The sequence below is a fragment of the Trachurus japonicus genome, chromosome 9, assembly GCF_045865225.1.
Source record: "Trachurus japonicus isolate A0001 chromosome 9, Traja_1.0".
Taxonomy (NCBI): domain Eukaryota; kingdom Metazoa; phylum Chordata; class Actinopteri; order Carangiformes; family Carangidae; genus Trachurus; species Trachurus japonicus.
Window position 1 is genome coordinate 15,777,844 of NC_140915.1, and position 22,908 is coordinate 15,800,751.

Sequence of the window (22,908 nt, forward strand, 5' to 3'; positions counted from 1 at the left end):
ATCCTAATGAGACATTTTTAGCACGTTGTTGGATATTAAAACTCGCCTTCAGAGATTGATCTTATAATTTATATCAATTTATTTAGCAACGTGGAGTTGAAAAGAAACTTTAAAGATGAGTCAGGTTTGAGTTGTGATGAAGTGTCGAGGGTTGAAAGCTGTCGAACGTACGGACTTTCTCTCAATGAATCACGACCACTGAGTCTGTGTTCGTGTACCGTGCGTGTGCGTTTTTACATATATAGATGTATGCGTGTGTCTGAGCAATATAAGTGTGTGTGTGTGTGTGTTCGAGCATGCTGCCTCAGTACACATGACTCACAGCGGCCGCTCTGACACTATAAGCCTCCCACAGGGAAATGGTCTGAACATCCACTAAACAACCGCTCAGCTCTTTAAACTCCCGCACACACACACACACACACACACACACACACACACTGAGCCAGGTGTGTTTGTGTTTGTATGTGTGTCACTACTCTCCAACTCAGCCTCTGTCCTCCTCTTTGGAAGCCGTACTCTGTTACAAGTGCGAGGTCGTCGGCTGAAAAGTTTTTACAGAAACACACAAAAAAGAAGAAGGAAAAAAAACAAGAAACAGACCTTCTGTAAAAAAAAAAAAAAAAAAAAAGAAAAAATATCAGCACCATATGAAAGTCAGCAGTCGTGCTTCACGCAGTGTGTTTCTATATATTCTCATCATATATTATGAGTCATCTGTTATGTAGTGTATCTGTGTCCTTATGCCGACACAGAGGTGGATCGTTCTGCTTCCACATGCTGCTGCTTTGAAGCACTCGAGGTAACTTCAGGTTTAACTCTGGGTTTTCAGTCTCTATACGATGTTATTATACCCTATACTTGTTACCGAGGGGGTGAATCGCCATGGTAACTGATGTTAAACTCAACTAACTTAAAGGGATAGTTCAACATTTTGGCAAGTTGGCCCATTGTCTTAATCCCTATAGTTTTAGTAGTAGGTTCGTTACCTTTAATTGTCGGTGCAAGCTATTTTTAGAACGGCGGAGCAGAGCCGCGAGCTGCTCAGAGCTACGCTACGGAGGCTCATGGGATTTCTTGGTTTCCCTCATCAAACTCATCAAATACACAATCCAACAACTCCAAAACGCTCTGGTGGACAAGTTGTGACCTGCACATTCACCACGCTATGAGATAATAACACAACGTTACCAGACAGAGTTGTTTTAGAGGTAAATTCATGCAAAACCGCTGATGCACGTTCCTGTCAGGGGCAGTTTTTCATCAAGCAGTCTCTGCATTTACCTCTAAAACAACCCTGTTCTGTTATTATCTCATAGCGTGGTGAATGTGCAGGTCACAACTTGTCCACCAGAGCGTTTTGGAGTTGTTGGATTGTGTATTTGATGAGTTTGATGAGGGAAACCAAGAAATCCAATTAGTCTCTGTAGCGTAGCTCTGAGCAGCTTGCGGCTCTGCTCCGCTGTTCTAGAAATAGCTTGCACCGAACCTACTGCTATGACTATAGGGATTATGGCAATGGGCCAATTTGCCAAAATGTTGAACTATCCCTTTAAATAAAGTTTTGACCTGTTGAACTCAGCAGCATGTGGGAGCACGCTTGCTTAAAGCAGATCTAACGGTTTTACTGACTAACACTGACTAAAAACTCTGCGCCGCCGTCGTCACCTCCATCACCCCTAACGATGACGCTGTTTCCAGGTTTCCGTAGCGACAAAGCGCAGAGTCTCATCATCAGAGACCGAAACGTCGCAGCTGAACGACGTCATGTGTGTTTAACCCCTCGTCGTCTCTGAACTGATGAGCCCTGTTGTTTGTCTGCGACTTTTTTTGTCCCTCACCTTCTCTCTCTCTCTCTCTCTCTCTCTCCGTCCTCACCCCCTGCTGTGTCTCTCACCCACTCCCCCTCCCCTCCTCCTTCTCCTCCTCCTCCTCCTCCCCCTCTTCCTCCTCCTCCCCCTCTTCCTCCTCCTCCTCTTCCTCCTCCTTGGCCTCCTCCTCCTCCTCCTCTTCCTCCCCCTCTTCCTCCTCCTCCTCCTCCTCCTCCCCCTCTTCCTCCTCCTTGTCCTCCTCCTCCTCCCCTCTTCCTCCTCCTCCTCCTCCTCCTCCCCCTCTTCCTCCTCCTTGTCCTCCTCCTCCTCTTCCTCCTCCTCCTCCTCCTCCCCTCCTCCTCCTCCTCCTCCTCCTCCTCCTCCTCCTCCTCCTCCTCCTCCTCCCCCTCTTCCTCCGCCTTGTCCTCCTCCTCCTCCCCCTCTTCCTCCTCCTCCTCCTCCTCCTCTTCCTCTTCCTCCTCCTCCTCCTCCCCCTCTTCCTCCTCCTTGTCCTCCTCCTCCTCCTCCTCCTCCCCTCTTCCTCCTCCTCCTCCTCCCCCTCTTCCTCCTCCCCTCTTCCTCCTCCTCCTCTTCCTCCTCCCCCTCTTCCTCCTCCTCCTCTTCCTCCTCCTTGGCCTCTTCCTCCTCCTCCTCCTCCTCTTCATCTTCCTCCTCCCCCTCTTCCTCCTCCTCCTCTTCCTCCTCCTTGTCCTCCTCCTCCTCCCCCTCTTCCTCCTCCTCCTCTTCCTCCTCCTCTTCCTCCTCCTCTTCCTCCTTCTCGTCCTCATCCTCCTCTCTCTCCTCCTCCTCGTCCTCCTGCTCCTTCTCCTCCTTGTCCTCCTCCTCCTCTTCCTCCTCCTCCTGCTCCTCCTCTTCCTCCTCCTCGTCCTCCCCTCTTCCTCCTCCTGCTCCTTCTCCTCCTCCTCTTCCTCCTCCTCCTCCTCCTCCTCCTCCTCCTCTCCTCCTCCTCCTCCTCTCCTCCTCCTCCTCGTCCCTCTTCACCTCTTTCCTCTCTCTCTCTCTCTCTCTCTCTCTCTCTCTCTTTCCTCCCCTCTCTCCTCCCCCTCTCCCCCTCTCTCTCTCTCTCTCTCTCTCCGTCCCTGTGTGGCCGGGTATCGAACTCTGTAACAGTGGGCAGCAGGCAGACCACCGCTCCGGCCTCTGTCACTGCGGCCGCGGCAGCAGTGGCTGCAGCCGCCGGCACCACCGCAGGGCTGGTGGAACAAGGTAGCATGGTGGCTCACCCAGGGCATGCCACCCCTCACCCCCCCTCACCCCCTCTCTCCCTCGCCACCTCTTTACTCTTTATTCTTCTCCTTCTTCTTCCCCTCTTTCATTCCTCTTCCTCCTCGCTCAGCATGGGAGCACAGAGCATGATGGCTGACCACTTTATTACATTTTATCTCTCACATCATCGACTCATCGGCAGGAGCTTCAGCTACGTTTCCATCTACTGTGCAGTCGTGGAAAAAAAAGAGACCACTTGAAAACGATGAGTTTCTCTGGTTTTACTATTTATAGGTACAGTAGATGTTTGAGTGAAATGAACATTTCTGTTTTATTCTATTAACTATTCTATGACAACATTTCTCCCAAAATTTAAATGTAAATACTGTCATTTAGGGCATTTATTGGCAGAAAATGACAACTAGTCAAAATAACAAAAAATATTCAGCCTTTTCAGACCTTGAATGATGCAAAGAAAACATGTTCATATTCATTGCTAAATGACATAACATGAATATTTTAACTTAGGCGTTTATACATCAGTTTTAGTGGGATGATGTCAATGTTTAATCCCAGCAAAATCTTCCTATAAAACCAGATGTGTTTTAGGCAATCACCTAATCAGTGTCTTATTAAATAGAATGACTTGTGTACCATACGTAGAGATGCGTTTAAAGAAACATTTGTAAAAGTGGTCTCTTAATGTTTTCGCCGACTGTATTTTTAATTAAAAAATGAATAAACCTTTGTAGTGGATAGTTTTCTCAGTCGGATGGAAACCCAGCTCCAGCTGTTGTTCTCCATCTCAGCACATCTGTCACCTCCTGTTCGAGACCTGAACGGCTGAAGGCTGCAGCAGCGCGGCCACTGACCCATGATCCTCATCCTCTCATCTTCTCATCTCCAGAAACCATGGAGCATGGCCTCGACCCGGTCAAACTCGCTGTCCTGTCTCTCTGTCACTCTCTCTCTCTCTCTTTCTATTCCTCCTCCATCCTCCCATCCTCCCATCCCACCTTTGTCACATCACAAACACAAACACTTCAGCTCATCTTCCCCTCATCTTCATTCTGTCATTTCTACCTGTCTTGTCGCTGTCGTCTCTCCGTGTACTGTTCCACCACTCCACCATCATTTTCTCTTGTCATCTCACTCTTTCCTTTCCTCTTTGCCTCTTTCTTCTTTTCTCTGTCTGACAATGACACTGGAAAGCCCCCTCCTCCCCCCCTTGCCTCTCACTCCCCCCTGACCGTCACTTTAAGGATGGGACTGCCCGGGAGCTGTCGGTGAATGCTGCATGGGGCACTGGACTGGTGCATGCGCTGCAACACTGGGGGATTGTGGTGCATGGTGAACACTGTGGGAGATGCAAGACTGGGCTGGTTCTCATGAAGTCAAAACACGTTGAAGCTGTGGCTTTACTTTCTTTCTTTCTTTTGTTTGTTTAGTTTCTTTTTTTTTTTTTTTTTTTACTTTTTGATGTTTTTATGCACAGAGGAAACATCCCACAGTAGCTCCCGCTATGCAACAGCCTGGAGATACAACCCAGACATCGACTGAACTGTCAACTGTGTAGTTTTTACTGTTGTATTTTGAATATCAGAAGTCAGATGTGCAAATTTGCCAGAGGCGTTAACAAACAATGCAAAAATAGTTGAAAATGGTTGAACTTGAGCCAAAAAGTCAAGTAAAAGAGTAGAGAAATCAGTTCACAGCAGGAGCTGGTGTGAGCCGGACTTACACACACACACACAGCTGTCGTCTGTTGTGTGGTGAATCAACGCGAGCTGCACAAAACTGTCCTGTGGTTACAATTTGCAGGAACTGGCACAAGGTGAAAATGTAGACATCAAAGCAGCAGCGAACAGCACCACAGACGATGTTTTGAAAGTCGTAAAACTGATTTAAACCAAATCGAATGTGCAGAAACGCTGATGAGGCCTCATCTCATCCGCTAACAGTTGCCTCTCTGCATATCCTGCAACGTGCTCGTCCCCCGAGAGTCTTCTCTCTGCCCCCTTGACAAATGCAAATCCAATATTTACTCGCCTTTAGCTGTTGTTTGTTGGGTGAAACACCCAGCGATGAGCTCAGCTTCTCTGATCTCGTTTGCTGGAAAAAGGATGTTTGCCTTTTTTATATGGAAGTATAAAAACTGTTTAATCGGAGGATATACAGTTAAGTAAAAGATGCTCAACTTAAAGAGACTATGAGGAGTTTCAGAAAGCCAAGTGTTTTCACACTACATTTCCCATGAGCCTCAGCGCACACGGTGAAATTCTTGGACCGGTGCAAGATGGACGAAAGCGAAAACATTTGCAAAGAATGTTTTCATTAATCAGGAACGAAAGTCGGAGGTTCGAAGACGATTGGATACCGTCGTAGTTCCAACCATAAACAATGCCAGCTAGCGATCCTGCGGCGTTATTCCCATGACCCGCCAGGCAGCGTCCAGGAAACCAGGAAACTAGGAAACTAGGAAATGCTGAGCGAGTCGACCACTAAATAATAATATCAAAATGTGACCTGCTCTGGCGAAATGAGTCGGAAGTCGCAACGTTCTATTTTTAGACAATCAGCTGATAACGTGGAAAACTGATAAAAAATCCCCCAAAAATTCAAAGAAATGACATTCAAAAACAATCTCCCAAAGTTTCATAGTCCAGATAATTGAGAAAAGGTACGTAAATGACGATTAAAGTTGACTTGCAACTTTTAACCCTCTAGACAAGCACAACGAGAGACGAGCTGTAAACAGCATTTGAATCGTGAGATTCTCCGCTTTCCGAGGGTCATTGAATGGTGCCTCTTTGACAACAAGGGGAACAGACGCCAGAGTCCGCTGGCCAGAGATGTTACAGATTGTTTAAACGCAATTTTCTCAGGTTTTCAATTGGAAAAAGAGAGTGTAAGACCATAAATCAAATGGCCACATCTTGAAAACCATGCAATGTATGACTCTGACTAGGGTATCATTTTAAAGCTTATTATTTCCTTGATTGACATTGATACCACAATCTCAATTTTGAAATTTGGGTCACTGTGACTCATTTTGCTGGATCAGATCACAAATAATTATAAAGACAAAACAATATATTTATCGAAAATGGACCCATTAACAAGTGTACAGTAGGCAACGTAGATTCATCCACATTAATATGAGACTCTTTTATAACCAAAAGTAAACTCCTCAGGGTCTCTTTAATCATAAAGCCAACGTTGGACACATGTTACATGTGTGATGTAAGTGCAGTCGACGCTGAGGACATTTAGGATCTGATGTGTTTTTGTTCTGGGTCTTGCGGAAATGAACCGCGGGCCGGGCATAAACGACAAAGAGCTTCACATGACAGCGGAGCGCTGAGCTGAGGAGACAGAAGTAGTAGCGGCGTCCTTGTTTCTGCGGCCCAGTGGGACTCCGCAGTCCTCCCCGTGTCCCTCAGCCTCCGCTCGGCTCCGATCAAATATTTATCGCGGGCTGCCTCCCCCTATCAGCCTCACTCCACCTCGCTGTGTCGTGCATATTCATACACATAAACACAACCACCACCTACAGTACTAGACCTCCACTCCCTCTCCTCCTCTCTTTATCCACTCCCAGAAGGAAAGGTGTTACTTTTATTTTGTTTTTTGTTTTGGGGTCTTCATGTGAGTCCACGCCCATCCTTGCTTCGCTCTTGCAGTGGTGCATCTCGCGTGTTTTCGGTTTCAGTAGGAGTTGAAATCAGTGATACTTTTGTTTTTAACCTCTCCCTCCTCTCTCTTCTTGCTTCATGTGTAATTTGTGGCAAGGTAAGGAGCGCCCACTGCTTCCTCGCCTTCCTTCTGTTTTTAAATCAAATTAAGCTACCTTTTTGATTTTTTCAGGTTTCCACCGGGGATTTCATCTTCGCCACTGGAATTTACGCCATTTCTTTCCCCCGTCTTGACTGAATAATAATAATAATGATGATGATGATGATGATGATAATAACGGTGTTTAGTGATATACCCTCATGGCTTTCATCCTCTCGTCTTCTCTGCTCTCCTTTCACATCCTCCTCCTCTAACCGAGCCATTAGAGAATATGAGACGAGGTGGAGCTTGACACCGTTTTGACCCGGTTTCTTCTTCCTCAGTAACAACCGGCCTTCGGAGGGCGACTGAGGAAGGCGATCAGCACGACAATAAACCACTTGCACGTTTAACGCCACTCTCACATCCCTCCAGATTACCAAGCGCTTCTGTATCGCTTCCTCTCGGTCCGCTCCTTGACTCCTGAATATGCAAAGCTCACTTCAAGCATGAGACGCAATATCGCTGAGGCAGAAAAGTGAAAAAAAAGCCAAAGGACAAGGACGTTTCTCTTTTATTAGTCTGGCCCCGTTTGAAGTTACATCCTGAAATCTCCTTGTAGGTTTTTCTTATTTAAAAGCGGCAGTGGACCAGGCCTCTGGTAGACTTTTCCTCACAGAACTGGAGCTTCTATTGAAAATCCAATGCAATCTGGCGTTCTCATGTGTTTGAGAAATTCAGCTGAGCTACAGTACGTTTCATGTTCAGAGAAAAAAAAAAGAGAGGAAAGATGGAAATAGAGAGAGAAAGAGAGAGAAAGAAAAGAGTAAAAACATCCCCAGAGTGTCAGAACCAGTGTCGGCTGCTGATGTGATAGGATGTGATAAGACTTGAAATTGCACTCAGTCCCTTTAAAAACGTCCCAGTGAAGATTCACATCTTCGTCAGGGACGTGAGCTGACAGGTGATTAGGCATTATCATCCCCCAAATTAATCTAAAAATAATCTTGCTAGTTTATTTTTCATATCGTAACTCAGTTGTTCCCAAACTTTTTTTTTGACTCATGGCTCACTTGAATATTTCACAACTCATAACAGTATGGTAGTCTTCTCTGAGCACTTATTGATAACACTGCTCTGAGATAGTATGTGCTAATGAATTAGAAAACAGGTGATAAAAGCGCTGTTTGTCTTATGTTTTGAAGATATTTCACGATAAAGATTTATACAGGCAAGTACATTTGCCTACAAGAGAGGGAGGGTGTCTGATGATCATGACGCCTCGTAACTTCTCGACAAAATACAGTAGAACAATGAAAATGGGTTTATACATTTATCTTCACTTTGAGACTAAGATCATTACCTACAGTAACTGCAATTTATTGGTCTTCTGTTGCAACATACATTTGTCTTGGCCAGATCTATGCATCATACAGCACAGTTACTTCTGGTGACTTGTGAAAGTGTCATTGCCCAACGTTTCCAAGGTACAGTCGCCATGTGCTGCTCCTGAACCAGTGTGAAGTGTGACCTGGTCAGGGGTTTGGAAGAGATCAAGAGTTTAAAGGCAGAGTGACTGGGCTCCACTTTACAACAGTGGAACCTCTCAGTCACTGAATGGCCAGTTATATTATTGGTATCAATAAAAAGATAGGTTGGTGTAGCACCATTCTCATTGCTATATCACATTTTGCAGAAAAGTTATGGCGCATAATCGCATAATAATCAAATTATTTTGATGCAGTTTTGACCTGAAGCTCTTCTACTGTATCTTGGAAACTGGAGCCAATTAACACTCAGGACTCAATTTCCCTTTATTAGTGACACAATTCAGGTAAAATTTAGCTACTTTTATGTCCAACGCTTTTTCTTCATAGACCAGTCTATATTCAAAACAGAACTCAAAGCGAGGGGAAACGTGTAGGAAGCTCCACAGTTGAATATACAAGTCGATCCTGTCAGCGATAATGGGAAACCTGACAAATGAATTTCCCTTTTAACATTAATAAAGTTATTTGTATTCGTATCATTAGCTCATCACAGTGACCAGAAAACAAAAACAAGAGAAAAAAAAAAAAGCAAATGAATGTTTCTGTTGGAGAAATCTAACAATCACCAACCAATAACCCACCAGACCTTGTTACCGTTACAGACTTCCTGTGTGTTTCCTGAAGTGTTTCCTGGTGTGAATGTGTCAGTGGTTGAAGCTGTTTAATCCCGTCCCGTCTGTGACAGCGTTTATTTCTTTTTTTTCTTTTGGGAATCAACTTTTAAGCGACAGAAGATCCAACTCATTTGCTCATTGAATCTTGTCAACATCTGGTGTCTTGTCAGCGTTAATCCTCCTCGCAGACACAACCACTGCCGCCACCACGTCACAGAGTCTGGCTCTTTATTTATTTATTTATTTATTTATTTTTTGGATTGGGGGGGGGGGGTATCGGACCACCCCGATGTCTGCCTGTCTGCACTGTAGCAGTACAGTCGTGGTAAATACCCCGCGGACCCTTCTTCTGTTGTCTGTGCACAGTTTCCCGCTGTTGTAAGGGATTATGGGTATTACAGTCATCACAGGGCTGTGTCTACTCTACGGTATCATTCTTTGCCTCCCTCCCACCCCCCACCCCCCCCTCCCTGCTCATTACCCTTCATTAGAGAGCAGACTGAGAAACTAATCCTCCTTAAGGCCCCCACGGAGCTCTTTAAGGCAGAGCTTATTGTTGGCTTGTAGATGGCTGCCTCGCACGGCCGCCATCTTTGTTTTGTCTTCCCCGCCGTCACATCGGGGGGGGGACGACGTTGGCGCAACAATGAAGTGAGTCACATTCGAACCCGAAGGCGTCTCTTCCGTGAAAACACTCGAGACGGATGGGGAATGAAAATGACGATGGGTTTTGAGTCAGGAGTCAACCTTGGACTCACGCCTCGCCAACACCTGGCCACATCTGTTTCAGTGTCTTAGATCGTCTCTTACGTCACCGCTGTGGGTCTGGTGACTGCATAGTAATGAGTTTGGTTCTGTATTGATTGGCAGCGTGAGGAACCGGTGGTTATTTTTAGACGCTATCTTGGCAGCGCAGCATCGCTCGAAGGAAAAACACAAACGACACTCATCATTACCCGACTTATGCATCATCAGTCGGTTTTACAACCTCGTTCTTATCGTGGGATTTTCTTTACTCACCAGGTTTGTTGTTATAGCCCATCGGCGGTGGCTCCAAAAAAACAACAACAACAAAAGCCTGACGCAGATTTGAATAAATCCAATATTGGAAGTGCAGCTCAATTGGAAGTACATGGAGAAGTTGAACAGTGGGTTGTAGTGTTAGACTGACTCTGATCAATGACTCCAGTAACTTCCGGAGGCAGTTTAAGATCATTAGAGTGAAGAGTCTTTATTTTCCCCCAACAGAATACAACACAACTACCTCTCTCACATCGCAGAATAAACAATAAGAACATGTTAGTCATGGTTTAAACTTTAGATATTCACGTTAATGCCAGATCTTGTGGTATACTTTAAAGGGATAGTTCAACATTTTGGCAAGTTGGCCCTCTAAAACAACTCTGTCTTGTAAAATTCTGTTATTATCACATAGCGTGGTGAATGTGCAGGTCACAACTTGTCCACCAGAGCGTTTTGGAGTTGTTGGACTGTGTATTTGATGAGTTTGATGAGGGGAAACCAAGAAATCCCATTAGCCTCCGTAGCGTAGCTCTGAGCAGCTCGTGGCTCTGCTCCACCACTCTAAAAACAGCTTGCACCAACAATTAAAGGTAACAAACCAGTACTGCTAATATAAGGATTATGGCAATGGGCCAATTTACTAAAATGTTGAACTATCCCCATGAGATGAAAAATGTCTTTTCCCAGCTTTGATCTCTCATCCACATGTTAATTGTTCATTTATCTGATGATGTTTGCCAAATTCATGTCGGAATCAATGCATTTTTTTTTTTTGTTCCTGTAAAACAAATTCAGACGTTTGATGACTTATCCTGCGCTCGTCCGAATTTTTCATCCAAATAAAATGTTTCTCCTTCCCAAACTATACATTTTGCACCTGCTACAGTAGCTCGTTTGAGAGAGCGGTTCAACGCTGTATTTGTATTTTTTCAACTCACCAAGCGGTCGACAGGTGGAGGTGAAAGTGGCTGTTTTTATTGGTTTCAAGATCTCGGTCGCTGGCGGTCCCTCAGGCGGTGCTGGACGTAAACTCCACTCTATTGGCTACTGCAGATGTCAATCAATGTCTGCGTCTGTCTTTTTGGAGAGGTTGCCAAACCAAGAAGCTAAAACCAACTCCATAAGTGTCTGACTGATGCTGTGTCCTCACCTGTACCATTGATAAGAGTGGGCGTCGTGTCAGGAGCACAGACAGGAGGATGCTGAGGTCTTCCTTCTCTTTCAGAATAAGGGCGCAAAACGTAAAAGTAGCTGCTAGTTTGTTAAGAGGCATTTTTTTTAGTTTAGTTTTCTTTTTTTTCTTTCTTTTTTTCCAATGAGTGTGATCTCTGAAGGCTTTATTAACGTAGCGATGAAACCTGAGCCTGCTGTTTCTACTCCTGCTCACCTCTTTCTTGCCTGTGTTTGTCATTGCAGCAGCTAAGACCCTGCTCAACAAGAAGGCAGATGTGAAGGTAAGGCTCGTCATCATCACACTCTTCCTCCTTCCCTCCTTTCTTCCTCTCTCTCTCTCTCTCTACAAACTCACCTCTTCCTCCTCCTCCTCTTCCTCCTCTCTCTGTTAGCTTCTCTCCGGCTAACGTCGCTGCTTCCAGCTGTAGCATCCAAACAGTTGAATGTGCTTTCATGTGTCTCATTCATGTTTTGTGAAGATTCTGGTTTTGTTTTTTGTTTTTTTTGTGTGTGTGTGCATCTGTAAAATTAAAGATACACACAGATCATGTTTGTGTGTGTTTGTGTGTGTGTGTGTCTGCTGCTTTGCCAGTGCACAGGCCTCAAGTAGTGCATCCCTCTCTCTGAAAGCAGCCTTTATTTTGATTTGGCATTATTGTTATTCAGCCTATCGCCACCTCTCCATCTCCATCTCCATTATTAAATGTAACCATCTGTCAGCCCTCCTACATTCATTTTACTTTTCTTTTATGTTTCCATCACTTCCTCTCCTCCTCTCTCCTCAGTCTCTCTTCTTCTTACTCTCTCTCTCTTTCTCTTCCTTCTCTTTCACTGCTTCCTCTTTCCTGCTCACCCCATCTGGTCTTTAACCCCACACATCCCTGCTCATCCTTCAATGAAGATCTCGCACCATCCCACGCTCGTGCATGCACACACACATCGGAGCGACACATCCCACACACACACACACACACATGCACACATACACACACACATGCAAACACACACACACAGACAGACACACACGCACACACACACACACATAGCTTCCCATGAATGCTTCTGTGCGTGCAGAACATGTTGTACACGCAGACCAACGTTCAGCATCATAACATCATCGTGTCCGGTTGAGCTTTGCGCATGTGCATACAGGTGTGTGTGTGTGTATGTGTATGTTTGTGTGTCTGTGTGTGTGTGTGTGTGTGTGTGTGTGTGTGTGTGTGTGAAATGAGAATGAAAGCGTAAACGAGGGTGTTAGCATGCCTGCACATAGATTGTGCGTAAGCGTGGGTGTCCGCATGTGTGGTTCGCCCATGCGCATGTGCAGCTGTGTGTGTGTGTCTGTGTGTGTGTGTGTGTGTGTGTGTGTGTGTGTGTGTGTGTGCGACCCCCCCCCCCCCCTTCCTCTCTGCTCAGTCGGTTCAGCAGGGAATGTGACTCCAGTTCCAGGAATAGCTGCCAGTCTGGACCCTGGAAACTCAGACGACAGAAATAGACGCTTACTTCCACTGCGGCGCACTCATCGCCTAGCAACAGGCTCCCTACACACTCGCCCCAAACCATTTCTGAAAAGGCGTCTTCTTCATTTGCTGCCGTCCCTACTGTAATTCACTCCTTCCCTCCCTTTGTTTTCTCTTTTTTGTTACTTGTTTCTTCTCTTTTCCCCTCCTTCCACACGTCCTTTTGTTCTCGTGGCGACTCTCGCTTCCTCTCCTCCCTTGTTTTCCTTTACTTCTTCTTCTTCCTCTTCCTCCTGCTGGTTTATTAATTCATAAACAGCCACCTGACGTTTTTTCAGCTGGAGCACCTGCCTGGCGCTAACTACTACACGCCACCTTTGGCCTCTCCGCACGCTGCCAACTCGCTGCCCACAGGAGCCATTCAGCCTGTTACAGTGATCGCTCACTCTGGTCTTGTCTTGTTCTTCCTGTTCTTATATGCAGCTTTTCCTTTTTAAATACATTAATAATCATCCAACAGATTTGGCCTGAATACATAAAAATGTATTTTAAAAAAAACACAACACTGAGGTGCAGATGTGGGTTCAGTGTGTTTCTTCTGCACAACAAAACACTGTGAGGATCAGAATCAGAGGAGCTTTTATTTTGAAGTATTATTACACCCACAGGGAATTGGACATGGTGTACGGTGCCAGAAACAAGAAGGAGGGAGTATAAAAAAAACAAAAACAATAGCAACTAGACATAAATATAGACAAAAATAAAGAAGAAACTGTGGTAAACAAAAAAAGAGAGAGAGTATACAGGTATAAACTGCAGATTGCAGGTTTAATTTAAATAATTAAGGACTGACTGCTCAGTTCTTTCATGTTAAATCAATTCCAACCTCAATCATTCAGGGTTTCTTATTATTATTCTTTATTTATCACCTTCAACTTGGCCTTGTTGCAGATAGTCAGAGATAGTTTTAGTATTTTAACGTCACTTACTGTAAGGCCTTTTGTGTGAGGGTTTAACAGACTTAAAGTGATTCCTTAAATATAAAACCATAAGGAGAAATCCTCACCCCTTAAAAAAAAATACATTAACATTTTGAGGAAACTCACTGGACTTTGCATGAGCACATGTTCCCAAATCATTGGTGTGTAAATGCTGCGTGTAACGACTGTGAAAATATTGAGATGAGAGATGATTTTATAGATTCACAGTGAGTTTTTATTCTGGTTGGAAACATTTCCCTTCAGTCAGTCTGCTGACAGAAGAATCGTCTCCTTCCACCTCTTTCGTCCTCCTGACGACTTCCACTTAAACCACAGCTCCTTTCCGTCTGCTCACGCCTCCTCAACTCTCACAACAGCAGCAGCAGCAGCAGCTCTCTTATCTCCATGAATTGAATTATTATCCTCCTCCTCCTCCTCTTTCTTCTTTTTCTTCTTCTGCTTTGTCTGGAAAAGTCTTCTCCAGCCTTTTTTTATTTATTTATTTTTTCAATTTTAAGGATTTGAAACTTGCTTCGCCATCAAAGTGTTCACGATTTGCTTTTAAAAATGACTTTGTACCAGTAAATTCACTTATTGTCATTGGTCACTTTACTCCCCCCCACCCTCCTCTCTTTTTTTCTTCCGTGCATATCTGTTCATCCATCTATAAATCCATCCATCCATCCATCCATCCGTCCATACATCCATCGCCTGAGGACAGAAACGCAAGTCCAGCTCTACTGTCCAGTACATGGTGAGCATGCTATTTATGCATTTGCCCAGTCACTCCTCCTCCTCCTCCTCCTCCTCTTCGTTCTCTCCCTCCACTGGTTGTTTTATCCTCCTTTTCCTCTTCCCTTCATCCGGATGTAAAGCCGAGTCTCTCTCCCTTTGTAAAGTACGAGTTTGTGGTCGATTTGGGAAACATTTGTTCCCTCCTGCACAAAAAGGGATAAAGATAAAGTTTAGTGTTTTTTTTTAACATCTACACAGCAGCACAATGAATATTTAACATAAACATTGAAACACTGAAAACTGGCACATGACGAACCCGACGACACGAGACGAGACTGATGTGGGACCGAAAAAACTCTCTCGCTCTTCTTGGTGGACGGATGGGAGTCGGAGAGAGTTGAGACTCGCCCCGACGTTATTCTGAGGAGGAGAAGGTAACGGAGGAGGCAGCAGGATGCGACTCCAGGGAAGCTGCTCCAGATCTGTCAGGGAACATGTGCTCGTCTTTTTTTATTCTGACAAAGAAGATGCACGTTTAAACCGAGACGAGACAGTCGGCGCTTGTAGGAAATGTTAGATTTGACCTCTTCGCCTCCTTTCGCCCCCCCTCCCCCTCCTCCCTCCTCCCCCCTCCTCCCCCCCTGTGCTGCTGCTCTCCCCTTCTTGCCCCCTTCGTGCACCTGTGGACACTTGTAGCCACTTCACTCTCCCTCCTCGTTCCCGGTGACATCGTCAAACCGCGTGGATGTCACGTGGCGTCTGCAGTTTTCACTCCCAGGTCGTCCCTCCCAGATGTTTGGACGTCAGTAATCGTCTCCACCGCTGGAGAACAGCTGTCGTCATGGCAGTGTGTTTCTGTTTTGTTGTTGTTTTGTTTTGTTTTGTTTTGTTTGGGGGGGAGGGGGAGGGGGGTTGAGTAAGACAGCAGCTCACCAGCTAATCGTGACTTTGATGAGGAATACATTTCCTGCTGCTGCTGCAGTGGATGGTGTTGGTTGGTTGTGTGTGTGTGTGTGTGTGTGTGTGTGTGTGTGTGTGTGTGTGTGTGTGTGTGTGTGTGTGTTAAATGTTTATGTGTCAGCTTATTGTCAGCTTACACCAGCTTTTATTTTCATGGCTGTTTCCATGTCTGTATGTATTATGTTGTGTCTGCTGACGTATGTGCTCCTCTCCTCTGCTGTCTTCCTCTTCTTCTTCCTCTCCCTTTCTCCTCTCCTCTCCTCTCCACTTCCTTCACCTCTCCCCTTCTTCTCCTCTCCTCTCCTCTCCTCTCCTCTGCTGTCTTCCTCCGCCTCCAACTCTCCTCTCCTCTTCCTCTTCCTCATCCTCCTCTTCCTCTTCCTCTCCTCTCCTCTCCTCCCCTCTCCTCTCCTCTTCCTCTTCCTTCCTCTCCTCTTTTCTTCCTCTTTCTCCTCTCCTCTTCTCTTCCTCTTCCTTCTCTCCTCTCCTCTTCCTTCCTCTTCCTTCCTCTTCCTCCACCTCTCCTCTCCTCTCCTCTCCTCTTCCTCTTCCTTCCTCTCCTCTTCTCTTCCTCTTTCTCCTCTCCTCTCCTCTTCTCTTCCTCTTCCTTCTCTCCTCTCCTCTTCCTCTTCCTTCCTCTTCCTTCCTCTTCCTCCACCTCTCCTGTCCTGTCCTGTCCTCTCCTCTCCTCTCCTCTCCTCTCCTCTCCTCTCCTCTCCTCTCCTCTCCTCTCCTCCCCTCTCCTCTCCTCTCCTCTCCTCTCCTCTCCTCTCCTCTCCTCTCCTCTCCTCTCCTCTCCTCTTCTCCTGAATAAGCCCAGTGGCTCACAGACTTCACATTATTGTTACGCTCACATCCTACTGTCATTGCACCAACACCACTCATTATCAAACACTTCGTTTATTCAGTTTTTCTTTGCCAAAAACTCTTGAAAATATTTAAAAACATTGATTTAAGTTTCTAAAAAAAACGACCTCATAAAGGGAGTCTTAAATATTTTTTTCTAACCTGCAGTACAGTTGGATATAAAATCATTTTGCAGATCATTATTATTAAACTTCACATCAGCATTGTTGTTGTTCCAGACCTCAGACTTTTTTATTTGATTTGATTATCGCTTAATTGATTAATCCATCCTTCCATCCAGTTTCTACTTCCTCTGGTCCTGTTAAACCATCAGCTGAAACAATTAGTCGATGAATTGATTGTTTGAGCGTAATTTAAAAAATCAGTGATAAATTGTTTCAATAACTTCAAACTGAACTTGACACTCTTTTTAATTTTCTCATTATGAATCACAGTTAAATAAAGATCACGAGCAACTCAGAAATGAACATAATGAAATAATAACCAGCGCTGCTCCAACAGGTGTAAATGCAAATGACTTGACATTTATTTCACTGGGTAAATGATTCCAGGTCGTATTATCATCATCATCATCATTGTTTCATACTGAGGCAATGATCGTGACATTAGTGGCTCATGAGCGGTGCCTGAAATTTTAATGTGTCTCACCTCTTTGTCAGATTTCTTTTTTATCTTTCTGACATAAACTACTCACTAAAAGTCAGGCATATTCAGCCTTTGGGTGACATTTCAGAATGACCTTAAAATGCACTTTAACCTTTACAGATGAACTTGATTTGACCCTCTCTAAACCTTTGAGTGCACATGTCCAACTGTTCAGTTTTTCAGTACTTATTACATAATATGTTGTTCTCTGGCAAGGTGATTAACTGCAAAAATCCAAGACAACAAGTGTCTGATCCATGAATCGACCACTAGCAACCCTTTTCCACCAGAATAAGAACCTGGTGCTAGTTCAGTGCTTAACTGATCCAAGTCGTGTGCCTCCAAAGAACCATGATTCGTCGTAATCATAGCGAATGTCGACTACGTTTTGATGGCAAGCCATTTTGATTCTGATTAATGTTAGCCTGTAGCTCGGCTACTCGGCTTCAACTGTGCTTGCGTTGATTACAAAGAAGTTAAACAAACGTAATAATAAGAGCGTGATAACTTTGGGGCGTCATGTAGCTTAGTGGGTAGAGCAGGCGTCCCATATGCAGAGAGAGCCCTTTGCTGTCATATCCCCTCTTTGTCTCTCCATTTCAGATTTAGGATATAAATATCAGAAAAAACTTCAAAAAGACATGCAATAAATACTATAAATAATGTCCTAAAGTCCATGGTTGTTCAGTGTGGTGTGAAGTAGTTGTCCTCAATTAAAGGAATAAAAAGCCCCAAAAAAGAAAAAAAGATATTGATAACATCTATGTACATCTTTGTGCTGGTCCTGTTGGTCAGGTAACTCCGACCCCAACCCCCTGGCGTTATCCGTTCTTGGCTCCAGACCAGCAAGGAGTTGGTGCTTGTCAGCGCTTATACGCGGTCAAAAAAGCAAAGACCCGGTGCTAAGTCAGGCTCTTCATCATGCTGTTCACATCATGAGACCAAGACGACACATGTGTCACAATCCATGAACAGCAGCTGGAACATGTCAAGGCTACAAACAGGATGTTGTCAGAGTGTCATATAGCAGGTTCAGGCAGGATGAACAGAGACACAGAGAGACTGAAAGACAGAAAAGTGGCTGTCCTTTACTTAACTTATTGACACATGGACATGTTTTATTGTGGTTATATCCACCACTGTTGTTAGCTTTTTGTTTCAATACATAGTTTGAGATTAAGAAATTGCCATTCGATGCTTCTAGTTAAATGCCCTACTTTCATGATGTAATATCACTGTAGCAGGAACTTTTTACATTTTCCATAAATTCCACCCTAAAGTCGAACATCCCTGAGTGTTTGTGAGCGGTGTGTATAGGGACTGATCCGTGTCTGGGCCTGGACCTCTGTCGCTGACTTGTAAGAAACGTCTTGCATGTAACAGTGTTACATGATTAAGATTTATGTAACGGAAGCCGACTTCCTAGAGTGAGTCACCGTGGTGATTCACTTCCACGCCGAGGACTCGATGTCAAGTGAACACACACACACACACACACACACACACACACACTTCTCGGAGCAGGATTACAAATAGTGTCGTGTAGATGTTGAATGCAAATGGTGGTTGTGACTGAGCGCAGCGATGAAGGCTCCCGGCCGCTCTTTGATGTGTCGCTTCTTCAAAGCGGCGTTTGATTGAGGTGATTCATTACGGCCAAATGGCAAAAGCAGCCGATGTCACCGGTGACGACGTGATGTCATCACGCAGTGCCACCCGCCACCTCGTGTCGCCCCCTCACTGTTAACCCCCTGCTGCTCCTGCCCTCTACTGGACTTCACCCCCGCACTTGTATCTACACCACTGGGCACTTTATTGATTTATTATTTAATAGGGAAATAAATATAAATATAAATATCTAAAACAATCATTTATTTTGATACCACTTTTCATATATCTTAAACAATCATGTACTTTGACACCACTTTTCATATACCATACTATTTAAAACTGTTTTTATATACTTGTTTTTAGGAATATTCACATCTATTGATTGTCTGAGGGTCGCTGATTGTTTTTATGTTTTTATGTACGCGTGCACGACAGACAGTGAAGGTTTTCATATGAAGGACACAGATTTAACAGTAGAAGAGTTAAAATCTAAAATCTAAAATGTAAAAAAACATTAACAATTTACTTTATTTTAAATTCACCATTGCGAGAAAATACATCCCTGCAGCATGAATGGCACAACCAAAAGTTACAGCTATGCGCTTAGCCAATATTTATTTATCTCTTAATTTAATTCTTTTTATTGTGTTTTATTGCTCAGATTGTTAAAACAACATAATCCAGACCCCAACAACAACAACAACAACTATGAGCATAGCTAGATGTTTCTATAATTGTATCATGTCAAGTAAACTCTGTTGTCCCCTTGGGCCACACATATTGCTGCAGATACAAACAATAACACACATTCATTAACAGTGACAAAAAAACAGTAAAAAAAGCAAAAGATCAAAGGTTAAAAACAAGATGGAAACATGTTCAAGTGAGGTTGTCACAGCAGCAGCACAATGGTGTAGTATTACACTTGAAAATAACCAAATAATACATGCTAAAATGCTATACAACAAATACCAAAGATGCTACAGATACTGTAAGGTAGGATGCAACATCTGACAAACTTAACAAGTTCAGGTCAGACTAGACGTTTGTGCAGGGGTCATCGCTGTCATGTTTTGATTTCTGGGTCTTTTAATAATATTGTAATAATAATACATTTTATTTATAAAGTGCTTTTCAAGAGCTCAAAGAAGCAGAGAAAAGCATTAAAACATCAGGAGCATTACAACAATTAAGAATAAAAACAGGCCACATTTAAGTATTACTGTAAAAGCAAGGCAGGGTGAAGTCTGCATGTTCTCCCCTGTGGCTGCGTAGGATCTCAGTCTAACGACCAGTGACAGACTGGTGATCTGTCCAGGCTGAAGCCAACACTCACGATCCTGTACTGTATAGATAAACAGTGTAGACAGTGGCTGGATGGATGGATGGAAGTAGCCTACAAGGCCGAAGTGACTGGATTCAGTCTAAAAGTAGAAAATAAAGATAATATGGCAGGTTTTTAAATGAAGTTTTCCACACAGCAGAAACAAAAATCTATTAACCTCAACCTCAATCAGAGCATCATCGATGGAGGTCGACACAGTTCACATGCATGGACACAGATTCACAAAGCCACCTCCTGCTGTTGTTAACACTCTTGTTGTGTCTCTTCCCTCTCCTCCTCTTCCTCCTCCTCCTCCTCCTCCTCCTCCTCTTCCTCCTCCTCCTCCTCCTCCTCCTCTTCTCCTGCACAGCCCCAGACAAACAGCACCAAAAACAGCATAGTCACCAGCCCCAAAGGAAACATCCCTTCACCTGCTCTGGTATTTACCTCCTAACCCTCCCCTCACCTGTGTGTGTTAGTGTTAATGTGTGTTTGTGTGTCTTTATCTCACCCTTTCCCCCTCCTCTTCCTCACTATTTCTTCACCTTTTATCTGGTTTTCCTGTGCGTCTCTCTCTTCGTCCGTTGCCGTTGACCTTTTGGGTTGTGCAGATCTCAAAGCAGCAGGTGGTGTCAGGAAGCGTTTGCGTGGTGGATGTTATGTGACGTGTTCTCCAGTTGATATCGTGTCATTTTTCTGCATCAGCGGAAGTTTGGCAAACGGGAACAGACAGCCGACGCCCGCCGAGCCTGTCAGTGCGATTTACCCCCCTCCTGTCTGTTCCTGCCTCTGTGGAAGAGCAGGTTCCCACCGTCCAAACGTGGGCAGATTGTCCTGCAAACCCTCAGCTGTTAGTTTAGCATCAGGCCTCCAGGGGAGTTTTCTGTGTTCACTGAGTGCTGCTCCTCTTGACTTGTGTCCATTTAGATTAAAGTAGATTTATAGACACAGGAACTGATGCATTATTTTTATTATCTGCAGCACCTTTCATTATGAAGCTGTTAAAGGGATCGTTCAACATTTTGGTTACGAGACAAAGTTGTTTTTGGGGTAAATTCATGCAAAACTGCTGATGGGCGTTCCTGTGGGGGGCAGTTTTTCATCAAGCAGTCTCTGAATTTACCTCGAAAACAACTCTGTCTCGTAATGTCCTGTTATTATCTCATAGCGTGGTGAATGTGCAGGTCACAACTTGTCCACCAGAGCGTTTTGGAGTTGTTGGATTGTGTATTTGACGAGTTTGATGAGGGAAACCAAGAAATGCCATGAGCCTCCTCTGCTCCGCCACTCTAAAAATAGCTTGCACCGACAATTAAAGGTAACGAACCTACTGCTATGACTATAGGGATTATGGTAATGGGCCAATTTGCCAAAATGTTGAACTATCCCTTTAAATGAGTTATATTTAAGCTTTTTCTTCTGCCAAATGCTTTTTTCATTTGTGTTTTTTGGTAGTTTTTGCCTTTTTATTTGCTAGTTGGCGTGGGAGTGATGGGAAAGTCGGAGGAGACAGAGACAGAGAGACAGGAGGACGACTTGAAGCAAAGAGCCTCGAACCCTGGACTTGAACCCGCGACAGCTGCTCTCAGCACTGAGCCGCTGGGGCTTCACTAAATGCGGTTTGTTGCTGGGAGCTGATGGTGCTGCTGTTTTATTTTAGTTTAGAGGTTAGAGCGCGTCCTCCGATCTGAGCTACTGATGCTGCAGCAGCTCACAGTGTTACAGTATGAGACCAGGATGAGAGGGTGAGAGTTAACATCTTGAAGTCTGAAGCAGAACTGGCAACGTTTCCTCCAGACTGGTAAGTAAACACTCAAGCTGGCTTTGCAGCGGCTGCAAAAAAACGTGTATAGAGCTCCTTTAAAATGCAAAATACATGATTATTAAAGGCTGTAGTTGGTGGTGAGTACATTTAAACACAGGATCCAGAGGCTTGTTTGAGTTTTTATTTGACAGTTCAGGCACTGGTTTGGTTTGGATCGGTGAAAACGTGGATGATGAAAACATTAACGTAAAGTAAATTAATCTGATATTCCCCTGACGTTATCCATGCTATGACTTTGTAAACAGAAGGTTTGATTGGTCCTTAAGTCGCTGGTTCTCAGCTCTTTGCTCTGGTTTGGAGAGACCGGGCTCTGCAGGCTGATGGGTGTGGTTAATGGATGACAGGTGGTTGGTTTGCAGAAGACGACGTTAGATTTGTGATTTAACAGTTGCTGTTTTTTTGTGGTTATTTCTCATGAACAAATGTGCAGGTTTAACTCCGATGCTCTCTGCAAACATCTAAAAACCATGCACAGGAAAACTGGAGCTCATCAGTGGCATCTTTCCTTTTTAACCAGGCTGCTCTCGACGCCTCGTGTTTCGTGTAATGACCCTGTTTTCTTCATTTTCCCAGTAAAGCCCTGAACCACCGCTGTGCAGGGTTCACCACCGCCGCCGCCGTCCTCATTAATCAGTCAGAGATTTCCACCTCTGATTAAAACCGGCCAAAGACAGAGAAGCATCGCTCTGTTCTTTTTTTTTTTTTTTTTCTTATATGACACAAATGATCTGGTGTTGCACAAACGCTCTGCTGATCATTCAGGGTGAAGTGCTGCAGCCACAGGAGGCGACGGGTTCGTTGCACGTGCTCTTTTCTTTCTTTCTTTCTTTCTTTCTTTCTTTCTTTCTTTCTTTCTTTCTTTCTTTCTTTCTTTCTTTCTTTCTTTCTTTCTTTCTTTCTTTCTTCTCCGAGCTCCTCTCTGTAATGTGAATAATTCATTTAGATGAACATTTCAACGTGGTTAGTTAACTTTACTGCTCTGCTGCCATTATGGTTCCTTTGGGTCGTTGTTGGAAACATTTTAAAGCCGTAAGCTAAAAGGAGAGGAAGCCTGTCTCCTGTTTAGGATCATGTCAACTCTAATCCCGCGCTGAGCTGTGTTTCCAGGGTTGTTTGTTTGTTTCTTACACTGTTTTCCGTGAGACATTATTAAGCCAAAATAGCACATCATATCATACCGTTTATATAACCAGACCAGTAGCCACGCTCAATCATCACTGGCAGCCGCCGAGTCCCAGATGCCTCAGCACTGATCTCACCAACTTAGACATGAAACACACAGCTGAGGACTTGGGCAAGTTCAGAGGGTTTGCTCCTCAACGCTGGATA

The 22,908-nt window shown here is 44.4% G+C and overlaps 2 protein-coding genes across 51 annotated transcripts in view; one reads left to right on the forward strand and one right to left on the reverse strand.

Moving 5' to 3' along the window:
• LOC146981176 (nuclear factor 7, brain-like) overlaps positions 1–22,908 on the reverse strand; it is a 454,853-nt gene that overhangs the window by 388,575 nt on the left and 43,370 nt on the right. The gene's annotated exons all lie outside the window — the stretch shown is intronic.
• camk2b1 (calcium/calmodulin-dependent protein kinase (CaM kinase) II beta 1) overlaps positions 1–22,908 on the forward strand; it is a 93,446-nt gene that overhangs the window by 47,701 nt on the left and 22,837 nt on the right. For 9 of the 50 annotated variants that reach the window (XM_085786201.1, XM_085786166.1, XM_085786171.1 and 6 more), the window contains 4 exons: positions 2,943–3,038; positions 11,416–11,453; positions 14,334–14,366; positions 20,125–20,193. In XM_085786201.1, coding sequence (XP_085642327.1) covers positions 2,943–3,038; positions 11,416–11,453; positions 14,334–14,366; positions 20,125–20,193 — 236 coding nt within the window. The remainder of the gene's footprint in view (positions 1–2,942; positions 3,039–11,415; positions 11,454–14,333; positions 14,367–20,124; positions 20,194–22,908) is intronic. The other 41 variants (XM_085786189.1, XM_085786199.1, XM_085786194.1 and 38 more) reach the window with 11 other exon arrangements.